The sequence below is a fragment of the Pagrus major genome, chromosome 19 (genome assembly GCF_040436345.1).
Source record: "Pagrus major chromosome 19, Pma_NU_1.0".
In the NCBI taxonomy this organism is placed as follows: Eukaryota; Metazoa; Chordata; class Actinopteri; order Spariformes; family Sparidae; genus Pagrus; species Pagrus major.
In genome coordinates, this window is record NC_133233.1 from 12,695,439 (window position 1) to 12,720,310 (window position 24,872).

Here is a 24,872-nt window from a genome sequence, read left to right on the forward strand (position 1 = left end):
TTCTTTGCGCACAGACTGAGTATAAGTCCTTTATCATGGGGAGGCACCGGCGTGGCCCCGAGCTATTGCTGGCCTGAAGCGAAGTACCAGAGAGAAGAAAAAAAGAGAGGGAGAAAAAGAAAGGGGAGGGGTGGGGGGTCTATCATCAAACTTCATAATAACGCTTGGGGTTTGCCACAGCTGCGCAGTGACCCTTTTATTTTGCTGTGATGGAACAGATAGCTCACTATGAAATAGTGTGAAATTATCATGTCTATTAATTCAGTCAGACATCCACGGCTCTCCGCTGCTACCCCCCCTCCATGTCCCCCCTCTCTCTGTCTTATCCCCTATCCGTGGAAATATGTGATTTCCCAGCAAATGCTACATTTTACTCGAGTGATTTTTCATCGTTGATTCGCAGAAAATAAGACAAAGGATGACATGGGGTGTCGGAGCGGCGGGTGGCCGCGTGTGTACAGAACACAGGCCGATGTGCACTTTCATCCGCTTGGTGCACTTGCAGGAGGAAACTGTGCGTGAGTGTGTGTTTGTGAATTCATCACAGGGACGGAGAGACTTTGTTTTGTTTTTTTTGTTCGCTTATCGAATCACCTTTGGTTATGAATCCAATCATTTAAAGTCGGATAGTAACAGTTGGCACAGAGAGAGAAGCTGTTTGTCCACCTGCTGTTTGAGATAATATTTCTCATTGGGCCCAGAATGACTTTTTCACACACTTTCAATCGATATTAAATTATTATTATTATTATCCAATCATTATTATTATTATTATTATTATTATTATTATTATTATTAGTATCATTGTTTCTTTAAATTGGCCCTCATCAGTTTAGATTCCTGCACAGCCTCCAGCTTTAACTGTGACTCTGTATATCATGCCATTTATCTAACCACATATGCACTGCAAAAAAAAAAAAATGTAAACAAAATAAAATAAAAGCAAGTTATCATCATACGTCAACTTTCTGATTCCGACTGATTAATGCGTGGTGCTCGGGAATCTGTGTTTGGGGGGGAATAAACACCTAAAACAGTCTGAGGCGCCGACAGAAAAGTCACCAAAAAGTCATTCCCATTCGTAAAGTCATTGCTCATGCGACCGTTTTGCCAATAAAGCCTGCCAACGTGCTGCACTGTCAATATTAATGAAGATGGTGCTCCAAATATGATGACCTGACAGCAACAAACAACACGAGGGAGGGAAGGGGGGATTTAAAAAAAGAAAGAAACGCTTTTTAAAGGATGTGTGCTGTGTGCTTATGAAGCGTGAGGGTCTGGTTTGATAAAAGGTCTGGGGTTTGATACAGAGAGAGAGAGAGAGAGAGAGAGAGAGAGAGGGAGAGAGTTGATTGAAATGGCGTGTGCCTGGCTGACGGGAGCCAGTGAGGGACAAAGCCCCTGCGAAGCCACGGCCACTCGAGCAATTATTCCTCCACGCTGCATTTGGATTAGTGCAATGGAAAGAAGCATATGTTTGGCCCGGGGCGACACTCCCCCCCTGGCTGACTGCAGAGGATGCAGGGAGAGACACACAGAGAGAGAGAGGGAGAGAGACAGGCAGAGAGAGAATGACTAAAACTAGAATATAAACTGCATTAACCAAGTGGGGAAACATTAACACAATTTTAATCCGCCCTTTTTTTTTTTCTTCATATATTTAGGGGCACACAGGCCCATGAAATTGGCAGACCTCAGCGCTTGATAGGTGGCCGGAGGACAGCAATGATTCCTGATAAGTGATGTCACAGCTCACAAACGTTGTTTATTGTTAAGGGTTTTAAATAGAGACGAAATAAAATTTTAAAAAGTAATAATTTCACAAATATAAATATGCTAAACAGGTGAAACACCTCCTCTCATTTTTGTGAATGAGAGTGTGAGTGCTGCTCCTCTGTTTATTCAAAGTCACTTAATGTTTTCTAATCGATTACCTAATGTCTCCAGTAATCAGGGCTGATCTGATGATTTGGTGGAGTCATTGACCTCTCTTGGCTTCTGAGCCCTGGCTCGCAGAGTGGGCAGAGGGGGCCCATAGGGGGTCAGAGGCGGGGAGGGGGGGGGGCCAGAGCCCCAAATGAGGGCTCATGTCAGAGTTGAGGACAATTAGCCATTTTGCGCTTCACTGCAAACTTTAAAGTCACATAATTCGATTGCACCGATAACCGTATCAAATGTCATTTAGAGGAACCCTGCGTCTTGTCCGAGCCACTTATTATTAAGCGCCCTCCGTAAAACATTTGCTACTAGAAGCTAAATTGACAGGAGTGTGTCTGCAGAAATTTTATCGATAAAGAACCATCTGCTCTCTGTCATTTAAGAATTTGTCCATCTTAGTGTTTCAGGAACATCAACATCTTTACTCCATCAAAAAAAAAAAAAGTCAGGTCAGTCAGGAAAAACTTTCCAGCCTTATGTGGACACTAATCCATTTCTTTTTCTTTTTTTAATTCAAAGTGCTGCGCAATGACTGCTCATCTTTAACCAATCACTCCAATCTCCATCAGATCCCTCTGTTTAAATGTCAGGGGGACAGCTGCGCTTAAATCAAATTCCAGTCATACCAGTGTAGCATTCGTGGCAGCGCAGCGAACAAATCTGGGCCTTGTAGCCTCTGTCGCCCTATATCTTCCCATGCAGCAGCGCCAAAGCTTTGCCTGCGAGCGTTCACAGCGCAGACTGTTGCAGCGATGGTGCCACAGGGTAATTAGGCCACGCAGACACTCTCCTCTCACCAAGCAATGACCTCAGCATCATCCACTGAATACTTTTCTGACCACAAACACTGCTGCTGGCGCGCGGGGCGAGATGGGACACATTTTGGACAGGAGCGGTGACGCGCAGCTGGTTGGAGATGAGAAGTTGAGAGAGTGATCAATAAAGGGCATGCAAAATAAACATGGTTTGGAGTATTAGCACGCAAGTATGAATCTATCCTGCATGCATGCACCGTTTCTTTAAATGTGCTGCTGCAGCTTTTTGATTTAGAGATTTGTGTCAGACTCCAGTGCGCGCGCACTCTATCTATCCACAGAGGTGCTTTAACCGAGTCTGTCTGTGTTTGTCCTTCATTACATCTCTGCTGCAAACTATAAATATCAACAGAGCCAGCGCCAGCCCACTGAACCTCACCAGCAGACAAATACAGTATGAAATAAACAGATATAGAGAAGCAACACCATCCACCTGAAGACGCTCAGACGCGCCACTTTCACCCCTCTTATATATTTTATTTCCGCGCGTTCTCCAGAATATTTGATAACAACAGGCCTCACACTTATTAATTACTATACGGGAATCAGCTGTAATTGCTTTAGTTGAGACAAGCAGCAGTTATGGATTGAATTAGACAAATTCAGCTGGGTATTGCTGACTGGCTCTTCAAATTTCAGACCTTTTTTTTTTCCTTTTTCTTTTTTGCAAATGACTTTCGCTGTGAGGCATTATGAGGAACCGGCTCTACCTGTTTAAGATCAAATTGGGGGTAAAATTACAATTTTGTATTAAAAAAGGTATGCAAATTATATGGGCTGGTATCGGTGTAAACAAAACGACAGACAATGGGATTTGGAGTTTCTTTAACACTCCAATTCCATTACACAGGAAGGGGGGAGAAAAAAAGGGCACAATTACAGGCCTCCCTCTCGATCCTCCTCATCTCACACTAATAATAACACGCACAAATATATCCACCATTGTGGCGGATACCACTATTTCTAATGCGTTCGTCTCACCCTCCAAAACCTGTTTTCATTCAAGCAAACCCCGATAAATTTATTAAATAACATTAGCATTAATGACACACGTGAGGGGCTTCCTTTCTCGCTAATACCGATGAATGCTGCTTTAATACGATTGTTTTCCCTTAAAGTGACTATTTATGCTTTTTTTTTTTTTCTTTCTTCCCCCCCTCCTCTCACATCCAACCATAGCAGAGCAGCCGGGTAGTCTCTCCCCTTTATGAGTGAGCTATTGTGCCTGAGGACAGGATCCCACACACAATCTGAAGACTGAGCCAACAAAAACAGGGCTGACAGACAATGCCTCGCTTCACCTGCTCCAGCACTGTGCATCGCAATTATGCCAAGGACATGTACAGTTAGGCTTCATTCACCCTCCTGCAAAAACAAGCGCCTCAGAATTAAACCAGGGGGCCCGAACGAAAAAATCATGCAGATAATAAATATGGCTGCAGAGGAGATTGGAGAGAGAGAGAGAGAGAGAGAGAAGGGAGAGGGAGGAAAGAGGGGGAGGAGGGGGAGGGGAGTGAGTCGCCCAGTGCTCATCCAGTGTTACAATATTTTAAACTGCATGGTTGCCAGACAGTGAAATGGGGAAAAAGCGAGAAACAATACCAGGATGCATATATCACCAGACTGATTCATGCTCCAGACGAGATTGATTCCGAGCTATAGGTGCGCCCCTCCATCAACATAGCTACAATCAAACTCAAATGTTATGCAACGGCCTGCTCTTTCCCATCCTCTCCTCTCCTCTCCCATCCTCTCCCCTCTCACTCTCTCTCTCTCTCTCTCTGCACGCAAAATAAAGCAAAGGGGTAGCGTGGTAGCCACATTCACAGACTCAGTCAGCCAAACACAACGAAATGGGACTAAATACCAGTAAGAGGCAGGAGATTCGTTATGAAAGTGTCGGGATTGTATCACGAAATGTGCGTTGTGTTAAAAAAACAACAACAACAAAAGGCACACTGAAGGCTGATTGTTCATTGATTACACTGAAAGGCAAATATCATAACAAATATTTGATGCATGTCTTTGAATAAGGCTCCAGCACAGAATAAACGGGAAGTGGGGGGGTGGCTGGGTGGGGGGGAGCCAAATATAGCCTATAACAACCAAACATTGCACACCAGGCCTATATACATCTCAGAGGGTTTTAGCTGGAGGGGTGGCGCTGCACACTTCAAACGCGAATATATCCATTGTTGTGAGCCATTTGGCCTGCATAAGATCCTGTGCTCTGAACTAGGGGAGTTTAAAGTAAGATTTTTTTTATTTTTTTTTATTATACTTGAGGGAAACAATGAGTTCAGCTGCTTATTGCAAGGAGCAATCGTCAGGGGAGACTTAAACTCAATTACTGTAGCCGTTCAGAATGGGAAAAAAATACTAAGAGCAAGAAAAAAAAACAGAAAAGAAAAAAAAATAACAGCCGGGCGAATCAAGCAAGCGAATAAAAAATTAAAAGATATGAATAAAAATCGAGATGAAGCGTATCAAATATTTATTTTTTTTCTGGGCAACAAAGGACTATAATACATTGACAGGCATGGGAACTATTGCCAGCACATGTCTATACAATACAGCTAAAACCGCCTCCAATTTTGGACATTATCGGACATAACAAGATATCAGGTGGTCCCAAAAAAATGTTTTTCTGAATGTCTTCCAACATTTAAAAAAAGACAATATTCCATTTATTGCTTTTATGGTGCTTCAAGGAGAGAACAAGAGGTGAAACGTATTCTGATTGGCACAACACATAAAAGCTTGTATAAAAACGAAAAATAGAAACACAACAAAAAAAAAAAACAGTTCTCCTCAGGGTCTCACTTATGCTCTGTCTCAAATTTAAAAATAAAAAACTGAATAAGGATGATATATATAGAGAGAAATGGAAGTTTATTTCTATTCAATTTGTTCACTTGCTTCAATGTCGCCTCAACATGCTACAAGAGGGCTGAATTGAAAATATCCCAGAGAAATAAAAAATACCCCAAAACTTCTGTTTTTCTAAGAACCATAAAATCACATGAAGAACTAACCGAATATTCAAAACCCACTAAAACAGGAGGCACCAGATAAATAAAAAAAAAAAGAAGTTTCAACAGACGCACCATATTTACAATTCCCATTAAATTACACATAAATAAATATATACATACATGAACACTGATTCCCTTATATAACCGTGAATCGTGTTGAAATTTCAAAAAGTTCAAGTTGGTCGCTTGGAGAGAGAGAGAGAGAGAAGTGAGAGAGAGTCTACAACTGAAGTCATGACATGGAGAGCTCTGTGGAAATTTCTCTTTGTTTTTCAAGTTTATTATTCACAATACTGATAAGAATTCATCCTCTTTTAGCTTCGCTTTTTTTTTCCTCTGTGTGTGTGTGTGTGTGTGTGTGTGTGTGTGCGCGTGTGTGTGTGTGTCACAATCGTAAAATTGAGATAGAGAGGGGTCGCTGGATTTCAGTCCATTCGTTGCAGCTCATAAAAAATAAGGGGAGTACATAAAAAGTCCTCTGGCTGAGGCAGTACACCTTTTTCCTCGCCCCTGGAGCTGTTCCTCTGCAGCTTTTTTTTTTCTTTTCTTTTCTTTTTTTTTTTAAAATAACATTTCGTATGGTTCAGGTGTTGTTGGAAGAAGAAGAAGAAGTAGAAGTAGAAGTAGAAGGAGAAGAAGAAGAAGAAGAAGAAGAAGATTCTTGCGTCGTTTTCCCCCGTGAATCCAAAGTGGGATGTAGAAACAAAAACAAAACAAAAAACGTGTAAAACCGCGCAAGATCAGGAAGTGGCACGTTTAACTTTATCAATAGTATTTATAAGGTATTTATAATATTTATATTGGATGGGTGGGGGCCGGGGCGAGGCGGAGGAGTGTGGGTCGGTGTAGAGGAAGGGCCCTGGGCTTTGGCCCCCGGTGAAGGTGGGATGGAAACATCACTTTCTGTGCTTCTCGTCTTTGTCTCCGCCTTTAGTGCCGTTATCTGAGTGACTGTTGGGGTTGTTGTTGAGGTACATTTTGTCCATGGCTTTGATAGCCTCGGTCAGATAGTTCTGCAGGGCCGTGACGGCCGCGCACAGTGCCGGGGTCCCGAAACCGTGCGAGATTAGACTGAAGTGGGTCAAACAGCTCTGGATTCCCGGTTCAAGAATGGGCTGCGGCCGTGAGTTTCCCAGCGGCGAGCGGTCCTGGGACAGCAGGTCCGTGAACTCTTTGCAGACTTGCCTAAAAACAGAGACAGAAATGTATTAATAACCGAGCTGAAACACCGCAAATCCCTTCCTGTTTTTTTAATGTCCGGATGAAAATAAATCAAACTAGGCACACTGCGAAAATATTCTAAAAATCAGACAACCCTGCTGCAAGGAAGGAGGAGGAGGAGGAGGGGAGCTGAGCTGTACATTTCTGAATCTGCTTAAAGCGAGCGTAAAGTGTCCATCCAGTGAGGTGAGACAAGTTTCTCTCTGCAAATCAACTTCTTTCAATCAGCTCTCCATGTATTAGTGAGCTCAGACCGTCCTGCTCCTGCTGCTTTGTTTTCAGAAAATTAACACTTGGCTGGAGAAAATGTCCTGCAGCTACAAACAGGTGGAAATTAATCTCTGAGCTCAGTGGCAGGATATTCTACTTTTTATTAACAAAAATTTAAAAAATGTAAGAGAAAAACATCCAAATGACTTCGATGCTGAGCGATTTTTTTCTCTCAGAGGAATCAAAACAGGAAACACCAACCAATGAAGCAACTGAGCTCAACTCCATGCAGCGTACATGTTACTTATGTGCAGTCCACTACGAGTTCATGTCACATATTTTTACAACATTGCATTCTACCGTTAAAAAAATGGGAGTCAAGGCGGGTTTACTCTCCGTTTCACGCCATGGGTATTTTAATAAGACTCAAGCAGCCTGTAATAAGCGGTTATAGCTGACAGCTGTTTGATTATAGCGACCCATCATCAATATTAAATGCGGGCTGCTGCGCCTTTATAAGGAATGCCCATGTCTCAGTTGACGCATTGTTAAAAAAATGTTTAAAAAATTAAAAAATAACCACCAATAGAAGCGCTGGCTGTGCACCAGCTATGTGTCAAAGTGACTGAAATCACAAACTAAATACTGCTGTGTGTGTGTGTGTGAGAGAGAGAGAGAGAGAGAGAGAGAGAGAGAGAGAGAGAGAGAGAGAGAGTGTGTGTGTGTGGACGAGGGAGAGGCCAGTCAACAAACAAACAGCTGTGTGTGTGTATTTAATTATAACATATATATAATATATAATATAATTATAATAACGTGTTTAAATGGAAAGAATAATCATGAGAGGTGGTCGGTAGCAGACCATTGAGAGTGTGCAATAATATTAATTATTAGCTGTTAGCTTAGCTCATAGCGTCAGTGGGCTGGTGTTGACATGGAGGAATGCTGACAACGTATTTTATCATGACATCTGACTATGTGAAAAAAAAATAATTGTGTATTTGTTTCAAAATGTCAAACATGTGATGAGCGTGAAAACATTTTAATAAAGTTGTCTCCGTGTGTGTGAGCTGTCAAATCAACACAAACAGTGACACACACGCACACACTGGCATGCATTTGCTGTGACACCCAGTGAAATGTGATAATAGCACTTACTTCGTGGCCAATAGCATGTTTTTTCTTTGGACTTGTTCGTTTGGGTCGGAATGCTGACGGTTTACATATTCAGCTACTGCCTTGGCTGGAAACTCGGTCTCGCATACATAACCGAAATCCCTGGCAAGATGTACCGCTTCGCCTGAGAGGAGAGGAAGAAGAGGAAGAGGAGGAGGGGGGGAAAAATTGTTTGCTTATTAAATATGGTTACATCAAATTCAGAGCAGTTCACACTCCCTTGCTTGGACTAAACACGTGATTAATCTGATGTGAGCAGTGGGGATGAGGAGGGGGTGATGGCACCTGTGCCCTCCCGACAACACTAATGATGATGATAGCAACAATCATAGCCCAGATATAATAATAATAATAATAATAAAGCAGCCCTGCGAGCTGTCAATACGCGTCTGGCTCTCTCCTCCATACCGTGAGAACTGTTAAATAGGCTGTGGAGGAGAAACAATAAGTGGATATGAAATATAGACGGAGCGTCATGCTTAACACCATGTCATTGATTACCAATGCCTGCACATTATTGAAAGTCCAGCGAGATCACACGGGGCATGGGGAAGCAATTTTAAAGGGCTATACCCAAATCTCACTCTCTCTCTCTTTTTCTGCATACTTGAGCGATGAGAATTACAGGTTTCATTCCGTCCGAGTCTCAGCTCGCCTCTCTTGTTGGTTGACATTTTTCCCCCCTCTAAAAGTCTTTGGTTTTAATTTCCTGAAGCAGTTGAGTTCTTCTTTTTTTTTTTTACTGCGGGGCTTCCTGCCCATAAGCCTCTGCTCCGGAAGAACGCATGCGCCAATTAGCATCAAAGCTCAAGTCCAGTAAACTCGTTTCCATAAAATGGAGCGGATCGTAAACAATGACAGCACTTCAGAAAACGCAGTGTCCCTTCACTAAACAACCGGCTGCCATCCACCACCACCACCACCACCTCCTCCACCACCACACACACGTGCCACCACCCCCTTATTACCCGGAATCATACATTTCTCCAGGCTCATTACAATACAGCGCCAAATCTCTCCGAAGCACAATGAACACTCGGCCCCTCTCTCCTGCAATAATGATTAACAGGGACCAATGAACCGTCGCACGCTTTCACCTTTGGAAAACGCGCTGCACACCAAATACCACTGCACTGAATAATACGCTTCAACTCTGCAAGCAAAATGGATTTATCCGGCGTAAAAGGCGTCTCCTCAGCGCGCCATAATTGACTAATTTATTCTTTAATAGGCCCAAAAACATATAGCTCCCAATAGGTCAGCAGCGCCGCGCCATTTGCATGCAGCGAAAAAAAAAACCGAGCATGGGAAGCTATTAACGCGAGAATTAAGTCACCATTAAAATAAATAAATAAATTTTAAAAAGTCAGCCCTTGCGCCGCCACATTGGCGTGTTTGAAACAACGCAGGGTTAATAAATCAATCGACTTCTCATCCGTGAGGTGAAACAGCTCAGCGGTGCCCAATAAACAAGCAGCACTCAATAATTAACTGGACTTCAACACAAATTCATCCAGTGTATAAACTAGGCCAGGCGTGGACCTGTAAGTGCGCTCCTGAAAGCGGAGGCCAACGCTGCAAAGCCACTAGAATCACCAGCACCTCTCTCTCTCTCCCTCTCTCTCTCTCTCTCTCTCTCTCTCTCTCTCTCTCTCTCTCCCTCTCTCCTCTCAGACACACACACACACACACACACACACACACATCCTTCATGCTTTATTACTTGCGAGGCAAAGTCGGTCCACATTACACGGATGAGCGCATATGCTGATTTCCAACACAGAGAAAGAAAGACAGAAAGAAAGAGAGTGAGTGAGTGAGAGAGAGAGAGAGAGGAGAGAGAGGAAAGAAGAAAAAAAAACTCCAAGCACCTGATATCGCGCGAGCAGCGAGGGTGGGAACGTGATTTAACGGCGACCAGACTTACCTTCGACTAGTGACGTCAACAAGGTGACGTTGGCCGCCTTGCGTCTGCCCGCAGGTAGATTCAAGCCGATTTTATCCAACTTCTCCCTTAAGGATCTTCCTCCATTCTTGGATTTGGCCCTGTGAGCGAGCAAAAACAGAGCGGAAACTCAAAAACAATGGATTTCAAAATAATGCACAGGCAAAAATATTTCTTTTCAAACGATTTGACGACACTTTCCATGATGCAGACTCCGATATGAAGCTAGGTGCGCCAATTTAAAAAGGTGAATGTGGCTGATGGGGTATGGCTGCCTCTACCCCTCCAATACAAGCTATAAATAAAAACCAAAGGAGCCCCAGCCTGTTCTCCAGCAGACAAATACTGTACAAAATGAATAAATAAAGCCCTACTTAATAGGCAGCACTATTACTGGCTGCGTGTCTGCAGCACTTCAGTAGACAGTTCACTGGAGACCAATGTTTTCATGTGTAATGCCTTCACTGGGCCTATAGAGCTGGGGTTGAAACAGACTAGGCCTACATTAATTTGAGAGAGAGAGGGGAAGAGAGAGAGAGATCCAGTGCGCTGGGGAAGTTAATATGGAATTTAACAGACCCCTCCTGCTTTAAATGCAGGAGCTAGGTGTCATGGTTGGTCGATTTTAATTATTCTTGGTACAGAGGAGAGAGAGAGAGAGACAGAGGGAGAGATGCACGCACGCACAGAGAGAGAGAGAGAGAGAGAGAGAGAGAGAATGGCTTGGAGTGGAGTGAGAGAGTTCACGCAGACGCAAACACGCACAGGTAACAACAGAGTGAGATTTCTTTGCTCACCTCCTCAGCACCCCGCCCAGCAGGGAGGCGTTGAGGCACTCGGGCGGCGAGAGGCGTCTCTGCACCTCCGCCACCGTGACCTTGTACTTTGATGTGGAGCTGAGGAGGGACAGGCGACCCGGAACCGAGCAGAACACCTCGTTGGGGTTTACCACCCCTCCGAAAAGACCGTCCTTATTTACGGGGATGGCGGAGATGTTGTTGTTCTTGGATAAAGACACTGGACCTAGCAAGGGGGGAGAGAGAGGGGGGGGGGGAGAGGAGGAGGGGGAGAGAGAGGGAAAGAGAGAGAGAGAGACCGTGCTCAGTGAATTTCATGCAATGCAGAGCCTTAACTAAATGAGAAGGGGGGATTTAGGCCCCGGATTTAGAGTTTAGCACCACATGTGTACACTTTCAGCAGGGAAGGGTGTGCAGAGAAAAGCGAGTAATGGAGGCCTATACATGGCAGCAGCAGTAATAATAATAATAATAATAATAATAATAATAATAATAATAATAATGTGTGTGTGTGTGTGTGTGTGTGTGTGTGTGTGTGTGTGTGTGTGTGTGTGTGCGTGTTAGAATCAGTCATTTTGGGCCATGATTCTCGCTCAACTCCAGATGTTCAACATTCAGAATATTTCCACTCGCCTGTTCTTTATTTAAAAAAAACACCGGTCAACATCTATATGTAGAGATCACAGCAGCAGACAGCGAGGAGCTCCTCTATCCCAGCGCCCCTACAGCCTATATATTTTATTTATTTATTCCTTTGCGCTATGGATCCACTCTGCACCGAGCAAAACCACCCCAACCGAGAGATTTAGGTTAAGTCTACCTATTTTGACATATCCTCGGTATCCAGCAAAACACCGTCGCCCGTGTGTGATTTCACACCGAGGAGGAGGAGGTGGTGGTGGTGGAGAGGTGGGGGTGGTGGTGGGGTGGCTCAGCACTACTGGGCTTTACACCGTTTTGGTGTGCAGTAACCGGAGACAAAGGGGACTGTGCGCCTTTGGATAGATCACTTGTGACATTAATGGCTCAGGGGAGCCTAATAGAGACAATAGGAGTTAAACGAACTCTTGAGATTACTAATATAAGAAGCCAATTATCATGTTGATACGCAGATAGGCAGACTCGAAAAAAGGAAAGAATGGGGGGAAAACGACAGAAAGGGAAAGAAAGGAAGCTCCATGTCTTATCGAGCGAGCTTTGATTTGACCTGACAAAACGCTTTGGGGGAAGAAAAGAAAAAGGGGCCTCGTCGTGATTTAATAATATAAATCACCTGATTTTTTCACAGCAGATCAAATACAAACACATCATCCAACAACCTCCACTGATTTTTTTGCGTTTTGATTCCCTTCTCCAAATGACAGGCTATCACCCTGCGCACACCAGGCCCGAGCTCCAGCTTCCATTTTAAAAAGGTTTGACCATGCAGTCTGATTGCAGCTATTGCCTTTCACCACTCAAGAGCCAGGACCCGTCTATAAGGCCTGCATCTTTGACCATCAATACCACGGGGCCTACAAAGCCCCACCAGCTCCACTCATCTTCTCCCCGCTGCCGTGAAACGCTGACAGTAAATTCCATCAGCGAGGGAGAGAGGAGAGGAAAAAAAAGGTGCAGCCAGTTTGATGCACTTGGAAACCATGTAATGAAAAATAGGCTACCGCGTATTAGGATCAGTCAGGCATTACCGCATTGCATCGAGTTCTCTCGAGCAGAATGGTGAATGGTGTGTGTGCGTGTGTGTGTGGTGTGTGTGTGCAGTGTGCGTACAGCTTGCAGAAACATGCATGATATCTCGGAGGAAATTGCTTACCTTTTTTAATTACAGTCTGGTCGGGAATGTGAACTCCTTGATCCTCAACAGGCTGTGACACAAATGCAAAAAAAAAGGACAATTTTAGCACAAAGGCACCTAAAAAAAAAAAAAAAGAGAGAGAGAGAAATACCAGTCCTCGGTGCTGTGTACGTGAACGCAACCCGGGGATGCTGCATGTGCACGAACAAAAGCCTGACACAATTAGCCCACAATCAGCCCAACATGGAGGCTCTCGGAGGCCCCATATACCTGTTATTATTGTCCACGAGTGGTTTTCAGCCGGGTCGCACGCTGACGGACGCGTTTACAGGCAGATCACCAACTCAGACTTAAATAACGAAGCTGTGTCGCCCCATAATCCTGACCTAATTTCGCCCTCAGATTGGCTCTACTCACAAGGAAACTTCTAATCTAGATTGGATAGTAATTACGGCAGCGCAGCCTATTAAAGGCCTATGAACTAATTAGAGGATTATTGGTGTTTGTTTCTGATTAAAAACTGGGGGGGAACACACTCCCGAAGAAGGACTGAAGGGGGGTTATTGGCAATTTTTAGCGCTCGTTCTTCATCACACCTGAACACAATCCACCAAACTCAGCAGCTCTCTCCTGTTTTGGTGCTCATGCAGTGTGTTCCAGTGTTGCAGAGAGCGGCGAGCCTCATCCGTTTTTATTTTATTTTTTAATATATCAAATAAAGTCAGCGGACGTGGAGAAATTTGTGGCACTACAGGCGCTTTGTTTACTTTTTTTCCACCCCCCCTTTTTAAATCTATTTCATTTAACTGGATTGGAGCGGTGATCTTAAGCAAAGGCACGTCCAATTGCTCGTTCATGAAAAATACATTTCATAAATTCAATCAAAGATGCGGAAAAATGGAGCAGATTCGTTCACAATAATCGGGACAACGCTGCAAACATTTTCTCCATGCCACAGTGAAATAAAGAAATGGCTGCGTTAGTGAGAGACTCGTTTAATGCGTCTCATCCTTCTGGCGTTTATGACACAATAGCATTCACAATAACACTTTCACACTAATGCTTAATAATATGAAAACAAATAGCAATTATAGAAAGCAGGCTGCTTCAACACATTGCAATAATAATTCCATTAATATAAAAAATAGCAGAATTAACCTCATTAGCATGAATGGTGAGATAATATTAGTTTTAAAATATATAGTCATGCTAAACAACAGTGCCAACAGCTATGGATGGAATGAATGTTAACCTTTCATTATGAACAGAGTAAAGCCCATAAAAAGAGACACGTACATAGGTAAACCTCACCTGAACGTCTTCTAAAGAGTGAGGTATTCCATGGATAGGGATAGAGTCCGAGAGTCCCGTGTCGATGCCGTGGCCGGACGGTAGGAGCACTTCCCTGCGGTACTCCCGGCACAGCTGGTGGGGCAGGCTGCGGTGCTGGTGCAGCAGGCCGCTCTCCTGACCCTGCCTCTGGCCCGGCCAGCCCGGGTGCTGCGGCTGCGGCTGGGCGTGCAGGGAGTTGAGGGAGTACGGGTCGTTGACGTGCGAGTAAGGGTCCTGAGACTGCGGGTAGATGGGCTGGTAGGGCGGGGGGAAGTACGGGGGCTGGAAGTCCGAGTTCGGTGTGTGGGAGAGCGGAGGGGCGCTCGTGTAGGGACTCTGGCCCACGCCGCCCAGCTGAGGTAGCCTGGCTGTCCCATTGCTGGTCCCGTCGTGACGGTCCTGGTGGAGAAGAACAGAGAGAAGAGTGTGTTTTAGATGAAATGTATTTTTTTTAATTTAATAATAATAAAAAAAAGACACAACTATAAATGAACGTGTTTCCTTTCTTTGTTTTAACTGCAGGATGCTCTGCGGGCATGAGCGAATATGGCCTGAGTGGATGACAGGAATTAGACCTGAAGTGTGGATTATTAAATTAAAATCACTCGCGCTGATTGCTTTTAAACAATAAAGGCAACAATTCAACGCAAACACTGCTCGTCCGTGAAGTCTTAGAAATAAAAATAAAAAATAACGTGATAATAATTTGACAAAAGTAAATAATCAAATTAAAACATCGAAATTCCGGAGGTGGAAATGCCCTCAGATAAATAACCGAGCCTCGCAGGATTTCGGCTTTTTTTTTTTTTTCTTTTTTTTTCTCCAAGGTGTCCCAGAATCTTTACGCATGCAAGCTTGTTTTACAAAACATTATTCAGCGAGGAACAAAAAAACAAATAAGAACAAAATCTGATGTGCAAACAAATTCGAAGTGTCTGACACGGTGAGGCTCCAGCAACTTACCATCGCGGAAAAACTGTGCACTAACATCTGAGAGGATTTTTGTATTTTCTTTTTTTGGTGCGACTCGAGAAAATAATCAGTTCGGGAAACACTTGGCGTGTTTGAGGGGGCGAGCGGAGGAAAATTAACCAGCAAAACAAAACAAAAAAAAAATGTTGAGCCCCCCAGAAAAAAAGACTCTTCTCTTCTCTCCTGCAAGCTCGCGATGGCCCCGGCGATCAGATATGTGCCACAGCAGCAGCAGGACGATAATCCATCAGAAATAAACGGTTAGATCCCCGCTGCCCTTCATCTGGGTCTAAAAATGTAGATATTCGGCGGTGCTGGCGGATTTGGGTCGAAAAGTTTCTCTTGGAGGAAGAAAAAAAAAAGCCCTCTTTTCTCCCTGCTCTCCTGGCTTCTATCACAGTGCTGCCGTCCCCTCGCTTGAGCTCATATTAGCAAAAGAGCCGCTTCTTCGTCTCCCTCTTGGACTCCTAATGGAACGCATTCATGACTATTAATATTACAGGAATACTTAATAATAAGGAAAGAATGGTCGGAAATCGGGCGTGAAGCGGAGGACGCAACTCAAGGCAGGAGTCTGCGCTTAAATGACGTCCATTGAAAGGAGGAATCAGTATATCTAATCAGAGATGGGGAGAGAGAGAGGGAGGGAGAGAGAGAGAAAGAGGGAGTGAGAGACTGTGGAGGGAGTGGAGAGAGAGAGAGACAAAAAGAGGGACATTCACTCTCGTCTGACGAATCAGAGCGAGAGGGGAGGAGGAGGAGGGGGGCATTTTAAAAGGGTCCCAGGGCCAAAGCGCAAAAGTGAAAGAAAGACATAGGAATGAAGGGAGGTGGACCACAGACAGGCGAAGAAGAAGAAGGAGAAGGAGAAGCAGCCATGGAAGGAAACAATGTGCACCTCTGAACTGGGTGAAAATCCAGCAGGCGACGCGATGGGCTCGTTTCTACCACTCGTCCCTTTGTTTTCCAGCTCAGACTCCGACAGCGAGCTGTCCTCCATGGGTCTCCTTTCTCTCCTCTGTCTCCGCCGAATTAATCCACCGGTTCCTCCTCGACTCCAAACCCAGAGTCACACCGGCTAACTTTTAACTTTGACCCGGAAAGACGGAGGAATAAAATAAAATAAAATTCCCAAAAAGTCTGTATCAGGGCCGCTCGGATCCGGCGCTCTAACCAACTTTTTACGCGCGGCTCAAACAGCTCCACTCCCCTTCCTGCTCAATCACGCATTTAAAAAAAAAGAAAAATATTACGAAACAGCGGGGCTGTGACCGGATTTCGATTGCGAATTTCATTTCCTTGCATCGACGCCAACGAGGAGAAAACATTAGCCTGTAAATTAAAACAAGCACCACAACATGAACACGGAGGTGGACAGCTTTTTGTTTTCCTGTTCTCGGCCGTCCCCATCCTCCCAGGACGCGGGCGAAAAACACGTCCGACTGGCTTCTCCACTCCTAAACAAGTCCCTGATATTACTGCCAAACTTTGCCTGTGCCCATAACAACAGTCACTCAGTGTATGCAGTCCACACACACCGCGCACACACGCACAATCTCACGGCTCAAATTGCAGAGATATTAAAATTGAAGGATGAATGTCCATGCCATGAATAAAAGGCGGCTGTTTGAGCGCTTACGTCTGCTATTTAGTTAAAATATTTATTTTTAATTAAATGCGTGGTAAGTGTGTGTTATTACCATCTTAATGTTTTCACGTGCCATTTAAAATTTGACTGTATTTTTTTAAAATGTGAATTTACAGAGAAAAAGAATAAATCACAGGTGTGATTTCACTCGTGCAGCTGACAAATCCATATTTTTATCTACTGTATATAATTATTAAACACAGCTGTTGTTACCTGAGTGCTATATAATAATGTTAATAACAATAATAATTATTATTGATGTTGGAACTATTGCCATTATCAAAATAATTTATTATCATCCTCTAATTTCACTCCACAAAAATACACCAGCAAAGAAGAAGCCTTTAAAAATGAATATAAAATAAAAAGCCATGGATCTGTTCATGCTGCAGTGGAACCACACGTGTTCACTAACAGTTGTCAGAAGAATGACACATTTGGATCAAAACAATACATCACATCCCTGAAAATAATTATCTGAGCAGTACTTTTCTTTTTTTTCTTCTTCTTCTTTTTTCAAGAAAATGAAATCAAATTAAAACAAATCAAAAGAGGAAGCCCCTTACCTCGCAATCTTCATATTTAATGTTATCAGTTAATTTCCAAAGCATTTTCATGGGTTGCTGAGGTGGATATTGAGTATAGGTATCGCCTTAGTTCTTGTTTTCACTCACTGAATTGTGCTCCCCCGCTCAGAAAAACTACTTTTATTGAAGCTGTGGGCTGCCTGTCTGTCTTGCGCTCTGAGGTCTCCCTCTAATGGTGGAAGTGAAGGGCTGGAGCAGCTCTGTAATAACACTGGCACAGGGCCTCATTAGCATATCAACAGCCGTTTGATTCCCCCCATCTGCTCCACACACACACACACACACACACACTCACACGCACAACACACGCAAAAAAAAAAAAAGCACAACACCAATGGACAGCAGCGCACAGGTAAAAAACTAAAGCAGCGAGACGCTACACATGCTTATAATTTCTACTGTTCACTGGGGTGTGTTTGTTGACGGGAGGGTACAGAGTCATGCATGGGGACCTTTTGCGCACCTGGGACGCTGTCTTCTCTCATTTCTACGCGTCTTCTCCAATGCTACAGGAAGACACGGCACACTTAACGAACAACTGCAATTTTAATTCTAAAAATCAGCGCGCGTATTTGCTCGGAAATAACTTTTTTTTGTATTGAATCGTGTGTGAGAACAGCATGTCTATGCAAATACGACCCTGTCACACACTATTTCTTCTTCTTTTTTTTTTTCTCACCACCCTTGATTTTTCTCCCAAACTGTTATTTTAATCCCATTGAGAGTGGAGACCTTGAGAGGCTATTCTCTCAGTGTTATGTTAAAAAGGTGAGCCATTGGAAGCGGCTCTACAGGTCCACCGGCTACCTGTGAGGGCGCAGGGGTTCTGGAAGGGGGGGGATGTAAATAATTAACACAACAACATGGCCTTGTTTCATCTGAATGAGCGGCTATGAGGGCCTGGCTCTGCCCTGTCGCCGGCCGAGCCTTCACCTCAGCAGGTCGTGGGTCAGCAGACAGGTCGCCAGCTCTTTAAGGCGTTGGCCCCTCTCGTTCCTTTTTTTTTTTTTTTTTTGTGAAACCCTGGATTACCATTTTTGGTGGAGTGGCCTTTTTTCGAGAGCGGTTGTTATTAATGAGAATGGAGCGATGAAACTGGCTGACAATGACAGCTACATGTATGCATGCCGTGTGTGTGTGTGTGTGTGTGTGTGTGTGTGTGTCTTCTGGAGGTTTTGGCCTGGTTGTGTGTGTGTGTGTAAGCTGCCTGACGAGTGAAACTAAAGTGTTAGTTTCAGCAAAGATCGTCTCCTAAATCACCCACAGCTCACAAAACAAGGCCAGTTTCTCAGAGAAGCGCAGACAGTCTCTTGGAGCGAGACTGTGGAGAAAGTCAGGATGGGATGCTCATAAGTTTAAAAACATGTAATCCCAATTCGGGAGCAGATATAAATATAGTTAATGCGATTTTTTTTTTTTACTTTAGAGACGCAACACAGGCTGCGTTTTTACACCACACCACCTCCTGTTTGTGATCACACACATCTGTATGTATGTATCTGAAATGCATATGCCTACAACAGCCTCCTCACGTTTTCATATCAAAACAACGAGGTGCACAATTTGACATGTAAGCTCGCATCACCGCAGAAGGGAAAAAAAAGACTTTCCAAAATAAAATATCCTCAACTTCTTCGTGTGATCTCCTGACGGATAAAAATCCATAAGCTTTAACACAGGAGTCCCTCCACAAGCTCCCTTATGCCAAAGATTGTACGGTGCCTGTGCAGCCTCATCCTACAACAAGTCGACACTTTGACAGTTTTCAAGGATTTTTTCCACAGCCGTCTCTTTGTCTTAAAGTAAGCAGCACGTACCTGCCATTCCCCCATTTTGCCCATAATTGACATTCTTTGTCTTCTGCTGCCTTTTGGTGGGGTTTTTTTTTTCCTTCGTGGTCGATCCCGATGCCGTGTCCTATCTCATCGAGCCTTCGGTCCCAGAGTAAACCTTTTGCTCTTTACCTGGACCGGATCGCCTCACCTGGCCATAAAAGCGGTGTGGGGCCACCTGGTGACGCATGCGCACTGCTCCGGGCGTGGACGGGAAAGGAGAGACTACCTGGGAAAAAAGTGAAATAGGCGATTTGTCTGAGGCCTGAGCTGCCATACTTTGGTCTCTAATGTCAGTGAGATGTGATTTAATCAAAGAAAAATAATAAAAATGAACAAACAAAAAAATATGATTTATTCTGGTCGCTTATTTGAGGAAAATGAAACATCCAGCACTCATCACAGCCATTGTTATAAATAAAACAATATCCAACAGTAATTATATTTGCAGGTAATTGTCTTTATAATCGTATAACATATAAAATACATATATTATATAGTGGCGAATTATGTGCATCAGCTGAATAACCATTAAAAATAATTAGTTATATAGAAAAAGTGGGAAAAGTGTATTGTGCACACTGAAAGACAGGTGAGTTGTGATGCTGTTTTCTCCACAATTCCTTGCAAACATATAATTATTATAATAAAGATAACAAAGATGACTTGTTAGATAATATCACTGCCTTTAACTGAAATTAAAGAGCGAAACCTAAATTGTTTAATTATTTGTTTGTCTTCAACAAATATCTGTTAGTCCTGTGGGTCAATTAACCTTTTTTTTTTCTTCTTCACTTTTTTGTCTTTTAAAAAACAACAACATGAATGCTCACTGCGAATGAAAGTGTGTCAAGTTAAAAAAAATAATAAAAAAACTTGAAGGTTAACTGCCAACATCATTACTTCTACACAGAGAGCTACCCCACTATTGTGAGGCTCATTATTTATTTATCCACTGTTTATTTCTAATACATACTTATGTAGACCCCTCCGGCCAGGAGCGAATGAGCTCCCCCTCTCTCCCTCTCCCTCTCTCTCTCTCACACACACACACAGAGAGAGAGAGAGAGAGAGAGAGAGAGAGAGAGAGAGAGAGAGAGAGAGAGAGCAACACGTGCGCTCACAGAGGTGATAATGGTCAAATCTTTAGTCTAAAGCCTCTTTTTCCTCCTCTCCTAAGTTTCTGACGCACATGCAGACTGCAGACAGAGTTGCGCTGCGTGGTTCTGTCACTACACCACACACTTACTTCAAACATATGCTTTTTAATGCACTCAGAATACTGGGCAAACTTTTGACTCTCCATTTTGCATTTCCTCCAATAAATCCTTCCCTACTTTTGTTTCTCTTTTTTTGTTTGCTGTTTTTTTTTTGCAATTGCATAATTCCACACAGAATCTATAGATTTTTTCCTGCTGTTAATATTTAAAACAAGCCTTCATGTTTTGAACTTCAAAGGCGAACACATTTTAACTGCACACACAATACCTGCAGCTATACAGACCTCACCAGGAACTGGACAAAGGAGAGGGAGGTGGTGGTGGTGGTGGTGGTGGTGATGGGGGATCAGAAATATTGTTTGGGGCTCTGCGCACTAAGGGAGGAGTAAGTTTTTAAAGCAGAGCTGTCTGAGAGTGGGTTACTCTCAGACAAGAGCGGGGTCCCTTTTGAATATCCAGCCTGTTTGTCTAGGGCTTGGTTTCAACCACTTCCACCAGAGCACCGGGCCTCCGGCAACGTTCAGCTTCCTAAAACTGCGAGCTCTCTTTAATAGGCGTCGGCAACGGCTGTACCTCAGGCCAATCCTGAGCAGCCGCTCATGTGGAGAAAAAATATTATTATTATTATTATTATTATTATTATTATTATTATTAATAATAATAATAATAATAATAATAATAATAATAATAATTTGGTGGTAGTGGTGTGTGTTTATATGTGGTACTGGTCACCAAGTGAAATTGCCGAGACACAAACAGACCTCCGTGCGTAATTTACGCGTCCCTGTCTTTGCCAAAAATGTTGTGAAACATTCAAGGAAGCTTTTCCTTGTTGTTTTCTAATATTGATCGGTGAGGGGGTTTATTCGGGTTTATTCGGCCCACAACTTATAGAGAAGTTGGACAATCATCACTGAAGAGAGGCCCCGATTGATTCGCAGCAAAGAATCCTGTCTGCAGACTCGCACCAGCTGGACGCGTCTGACTGCTGAAGACAGAAACTATCCCGTCACCAATGAAAGGAACAGAAGCCCTGTGTGGCTGCGTGATATTCATGACAGTGGTGTCTGTTTAGTGAGAAGTGGGTTTCAGGCCCATTTGAAACGAGGCTCTCCAGAGGGAGATAACTTGTGTTCTAGCGCCACCTTCCTTCAGGATGAGAGTCAGGACGCGCCGCCGGTGGGTTTAAGACAATATTGCAGGTAATTAAAACCAAATGAGAGCGTGTGAGCTGTGAGAATTCCTCAAAGTGAAACCGCCAAACCGATGCCAGTCAACAAAGCAGGTGTTCAGAAGTGCCATGTGGAAATTTGGCAAATAAAAATATCTGGCCCCTCGGGTCGAAACTGAGGAGAGTGTCAGGTTTGTTTATCACTTGACCATTACACAATTAGACGTCTCTCTTCAGCCCCTCTTCTTGACTGTTACCCCTCTTTACTTTCTCATAAACTTTAATCACACTTTCGAAAACTAAACCCGATCATTTTCATTGTAATGAAATAAAGGCTGAAAGCCTAGATCACATATTCCGATGCAGCGAGAGGCGAGACCGTGCATTTTTTCCTGCTTCTGTGCAGACTTTTTCTGAATGTGAAGCAAAATAAAAAAAAATAAAATGAAATAAAGCCAAGTTAAAGCTTTAAGATCGTCGGCACGTTTTAAAACAGTTTAATTATCCTGTGGTGCCATCTTGTGGTCGTAAAAAAAAAAAAAATCCAGTTCCTACTCTGGTGTCTGGTCCCTGAGGTGTTTATAGGCCATCAGTAAATTGAGTTTGAATCTCACAGCTATGTCGTGACTCTGGAGTTTGCAGGTGGGCGTGATGATGACTTTTTGGTAAACAGGGTTCATTGTCACCACTGGCCGTTCATCTCCAAACGACACAAGTCGTCATAGATGAGAAGCAAGTTACTTTTCTTTTTTCTGATGGGGATGGGAGACGGGGAAGCTTTGCTCAAGGGCACCTAATCAGTTTTTAGGAAGTGAGTGTCAAAAATAGAATGATCATTTCAAATGTTGGAATTAATTGATAAACGTTCACAGAAAACAAACTGTTCCTGACATAAAACATGTATCAAACACTACGTTTTATAATGAAATGTATCTTTTTTTAAATATAAACGATAATACAAATAATATAATGTAGGAATAAGAATAAGAACACAAGGAATCTGCTCTGTTGTCTACATTAAGAGCAAATGTGCACATATTTGTAACCTTTTTCTTTTTTAAATTAAAAACAATGAAGCTTTTATTTCCCCTTGCTTCTATGCTTTATTTACTATTATTATGTAGTAATTGTAATTATTATATTTGTAGAAATTCCGCCTCTCATGAACGCAGCACCTTGCTCCCGAACATTGGCGCCTACATTTCCCATCGGGCACCCCGCCGCCTGTTCTGTGCGCCAGTAATCTCTGCCCGGTGAGGAACAAGCTGCCGTCGCTCGTGACAGAGGACAAACTGACAGAGCAAGGTTGTATGTATCTACGTTTGTACATCAGGTTTTCATATTAGAGAGTTTAAGACGTTTAAAGCTGTTATTCTTACTCAAACAATGGCGTTTATTTCCTTAACTCGAGTATATAAATGCAGCAGTAGGTCCTTAAAGCGTCCTGCGTGTGTTGTGATGCTAGTCGTGCTCATGCTAAGGCTCTTGCCATCAGTTAGTCTTATCTAATAAACCAGACACAGACACACCCCCCTCACTGTGGCCACAATGTAACGATATATATTCAAAAACAGACCAGACGAGCTTTGTGACGGCGGGAAAATGTTTCTGTATCTTCTGTTGCCTCAGCTAGTTTTCTGTAACAGCTCTGTGCTGCAGCAGCCAGGCAGCCCTTTTGGTTTTTTTGCACCTGTAAGTAATATTAAGTCCATGACAGGAAGCTGTGTGGATTAAACAGGACTCTGTTCACGTTGAGTTTGTACCACACTCACACGCTGTGACCCTGACAGGTGTCCAACATGTCTGTGGATTGGGTCGGGTATGGATACGCAGCCCTCATCGCATCCGGGGGAGCCATCGGCTATGTGAAAGCAGGTATGTGTTGCGTCAGGTCGGTGTGAAAGGTTATGATGTCATGGTACCTGAAATCTTCAGTTAGTTCACATGTGTTGAGATCACAATGATATTGCCGTGGTGTTTGCTTTCTTGCCTCCTTTTCTTTTAAACATCACTGCATCCCTGATACAAATAAACTCATCCCCTTTAGAAATCTTCAGTAAGTGCAATTAGCATGATAACCTTAGTTTTTCAAAATGACATCATTGGCCTTCTTATTGGGCTGAAACTAACATTTACTTCCATTAATAATCTGCTGATTATTCGCATGATTAATTGTCAAAAAACTTTTTGAAAAATGCTCATCACGATACCCCAGAGCCCAAAGAGACATCTTCAAATTTGCTCCTTTTTGTCCAACTAACAGCCCAAAACCTAAAGATTCTTCATTTCCTGTCATAGATGTGAAAGAAATGCAGCAAATCCTCACATTTAACAAGCTGGAACCAGCAAATATTTGACCTTTTTTGCTTGACTGAAACGAGTTATTGATTATCAAAATAGTTGGCAAGCTGTTGGCAGCTATAATCTGAAGTATCCATGTTCGTCAAATTATTTTTCATGCACTTCTAACCTAAAATGTCACTCCCATAACACACAAGTCTATGTGCTCTTCATTCTTGTGGAGGTGTTGACCTGCTGTGTGTCGTTTCTTCCAGGCAGTGTCCCCTCGCTCGCTGCTGGTCTTCTCTTCGGCGGCCTCGCAGGTTTTGGCGCCTACCAGATCTCCAACGACCCCAAAAATATTTGGGTGTCCCTCGGTCGGTATACTAAGACTGTACTGTGTTTGCATGGGGATACACTAGGTAAAGGTTTCCTAATTAGAACAATAATGTGTCTCTTGGGTTAACATTTTCTCGGTGTCTTGCAGCTACATCAGGAGCACTGACCGGCGTCATGGGAAAGAGGTTCTACGGATCCAGGAAGTTCATGCCAGCTGGCTTGATGGCTGGAGCAAGGTATCCGTCTCCTTTTTCTTTTTTGGTTGGTGTACAATCTCAAGTGTTGTGTTCATGTAGTCTGATATTATTGTTCTGTTCCAGTCTCCTGATGGTGGGAAAGCTCAGCATGGCATTGCTCCAGAAACCCCAGGAGTCTTAACAGAGTGAAGATTCTGATGTGAGCACCCATCTTCTGTTTCAGGAGCTTCTTGTCAACGTTCGTCATTCACTGTTGAACATTAATCAGTGATTTTGTAAAAAAAACAAAAGTGTATATTTAAGGATGAAATACAGTACCTTGTTTATATAATAGGAATGGCTGTCTTGTCTTTTTTTGAATG

The 24,872-nt window shown here is 43.3% G+C and overlaps 2 protein-coding genes across 6 annotated transcripts; one reads left to right on the forward strand and one right to left on the reverse strand.

Annotated features, from left to right (window-relative positions):
* Positions 1–6,684: 6,684 nt before the first annotated feature.
* tfap2a (transcription factor AP-2 alpha) lies at positions 6,685–19,321 on the reverse strand. Of its 3 annotated transcripts, none has more exons than XM_073488603.1 (7): positions 19,289–19,321; positions 14,244–14,663; positions 12,951–13,002; positions 11,138–11,363; positions 10,323–10,441; positions 8,378–8,519; positions 6,685–6,973 (listed from the first exon to the last, which is right to left on the reverse strand). In XM_073488603.1, the coding sequence occupies exons 1-7, from the start codon at positions 19,319–19,321 to the stop codon at positions 6,685–6,687; spliced, it is 1,281 nt and encodes a 426-aa protein (XP_073344704.1). The 3 variants fall into 3 exon arrangements, with proteins under 3 accessions (XP_073344704.1, XP_073344703.1, XP_073344705.1); XM_073488602.1 differs by lacking the exon at positions 19,289–19,321 and adding an exon at positions 17,451–17,501; XM_073488604.1 differs by lacking the exon at positions 19,289–19,321 and adding an exon at positions 15,228–15,254.
* A 3,599-nt stretch (positions 19,322–22,920) lies between these two features.
* tmem14ca (transmembrane protein 14Ca) lies at positions 22,921–24,847 on the forward strand. 3 transcript variants are annotated; one of them, XM_073488368.1, is made up of 5 exons: positions 22,921–23,002; positions 23,485–23,569; positions 24,250–24,351; positions 24,462–24,549; positions 24,634–24,847. In XM_073488368.1, the coding sequence occupies exons 2-5, from the start codon at positions 23,494–23,496 to the stop codon at positions 24,689–24,691; spliced, it is 324 nt and encodes a 107-aa protein (XP_073344469.1). In that variant the 5' UTR covers positions 22,921–23,002; positions 23,485–23,493; the 3' UTR covers positions 24,692–24,847. The 3 variants fall into 3 exon arrangements, with proteins under 3 accessions (XP_073344469.1, XP_073344467.1, XP_073344466.1); XM_073488366.1 differs by having other exon boundaries at positions 22,926–22,999; XM_073488365.1 differs by lacking the exon at positions 22,921–23,002 and adding an exon at positions 23,095–23,386.
* The last annotated feature ends 25 nt before the right edge of the window (positions 24,848–24,872 follow it).

Excerpts from the sequence above, each read along its gene's own strand:
- tfap2a (XM_073488602.1), bottom strand. The coding sequence starts at position 17,501 with ATGAAAATGCTTTGGAAATTAACTGATAACATTAAATATGAAGATTGC. Across the intron at positions 13,003-14,243 it reads ACTCTTTAGAAGACGTTCAG|CCTGTTGAGGATCAAGGAGT; the intron begins GTGAGGTTTACC and ends TTTGTGTCACAG. Across the intron at positions 8,520-10,322 it reads GTTGACGTCACTAGTCGAAG|GCGAAGCGGTACATCTTGCC; the intron begins GTAAGTCTGGTC and ends CTCTCCTCTCAG.
- tmem14ca (XM_073488365.1), top strand. The coding sequence starts at position 23,297 with ATGTTTCTGTATCTTCTGTTGCCTCAGCTAGTTTTCTGTAACAGCTCT. Across the intron at positions 23,387-23,484 it reads CTTTTGGTTTTTTTGCACCT|GTGTCCAACATGTCTGTGGA; the intron begins GTAAGTAATATT and ends TGACCCTGACAG. Across the intron at positions 23,570-24,249 it reads CATCGGCTATGTGAAAGCAG|GCAGTGTCCCCTCGCTCGCT; the intron begins GTATGTGTTGCG and ends CGTTTCTTCCAG.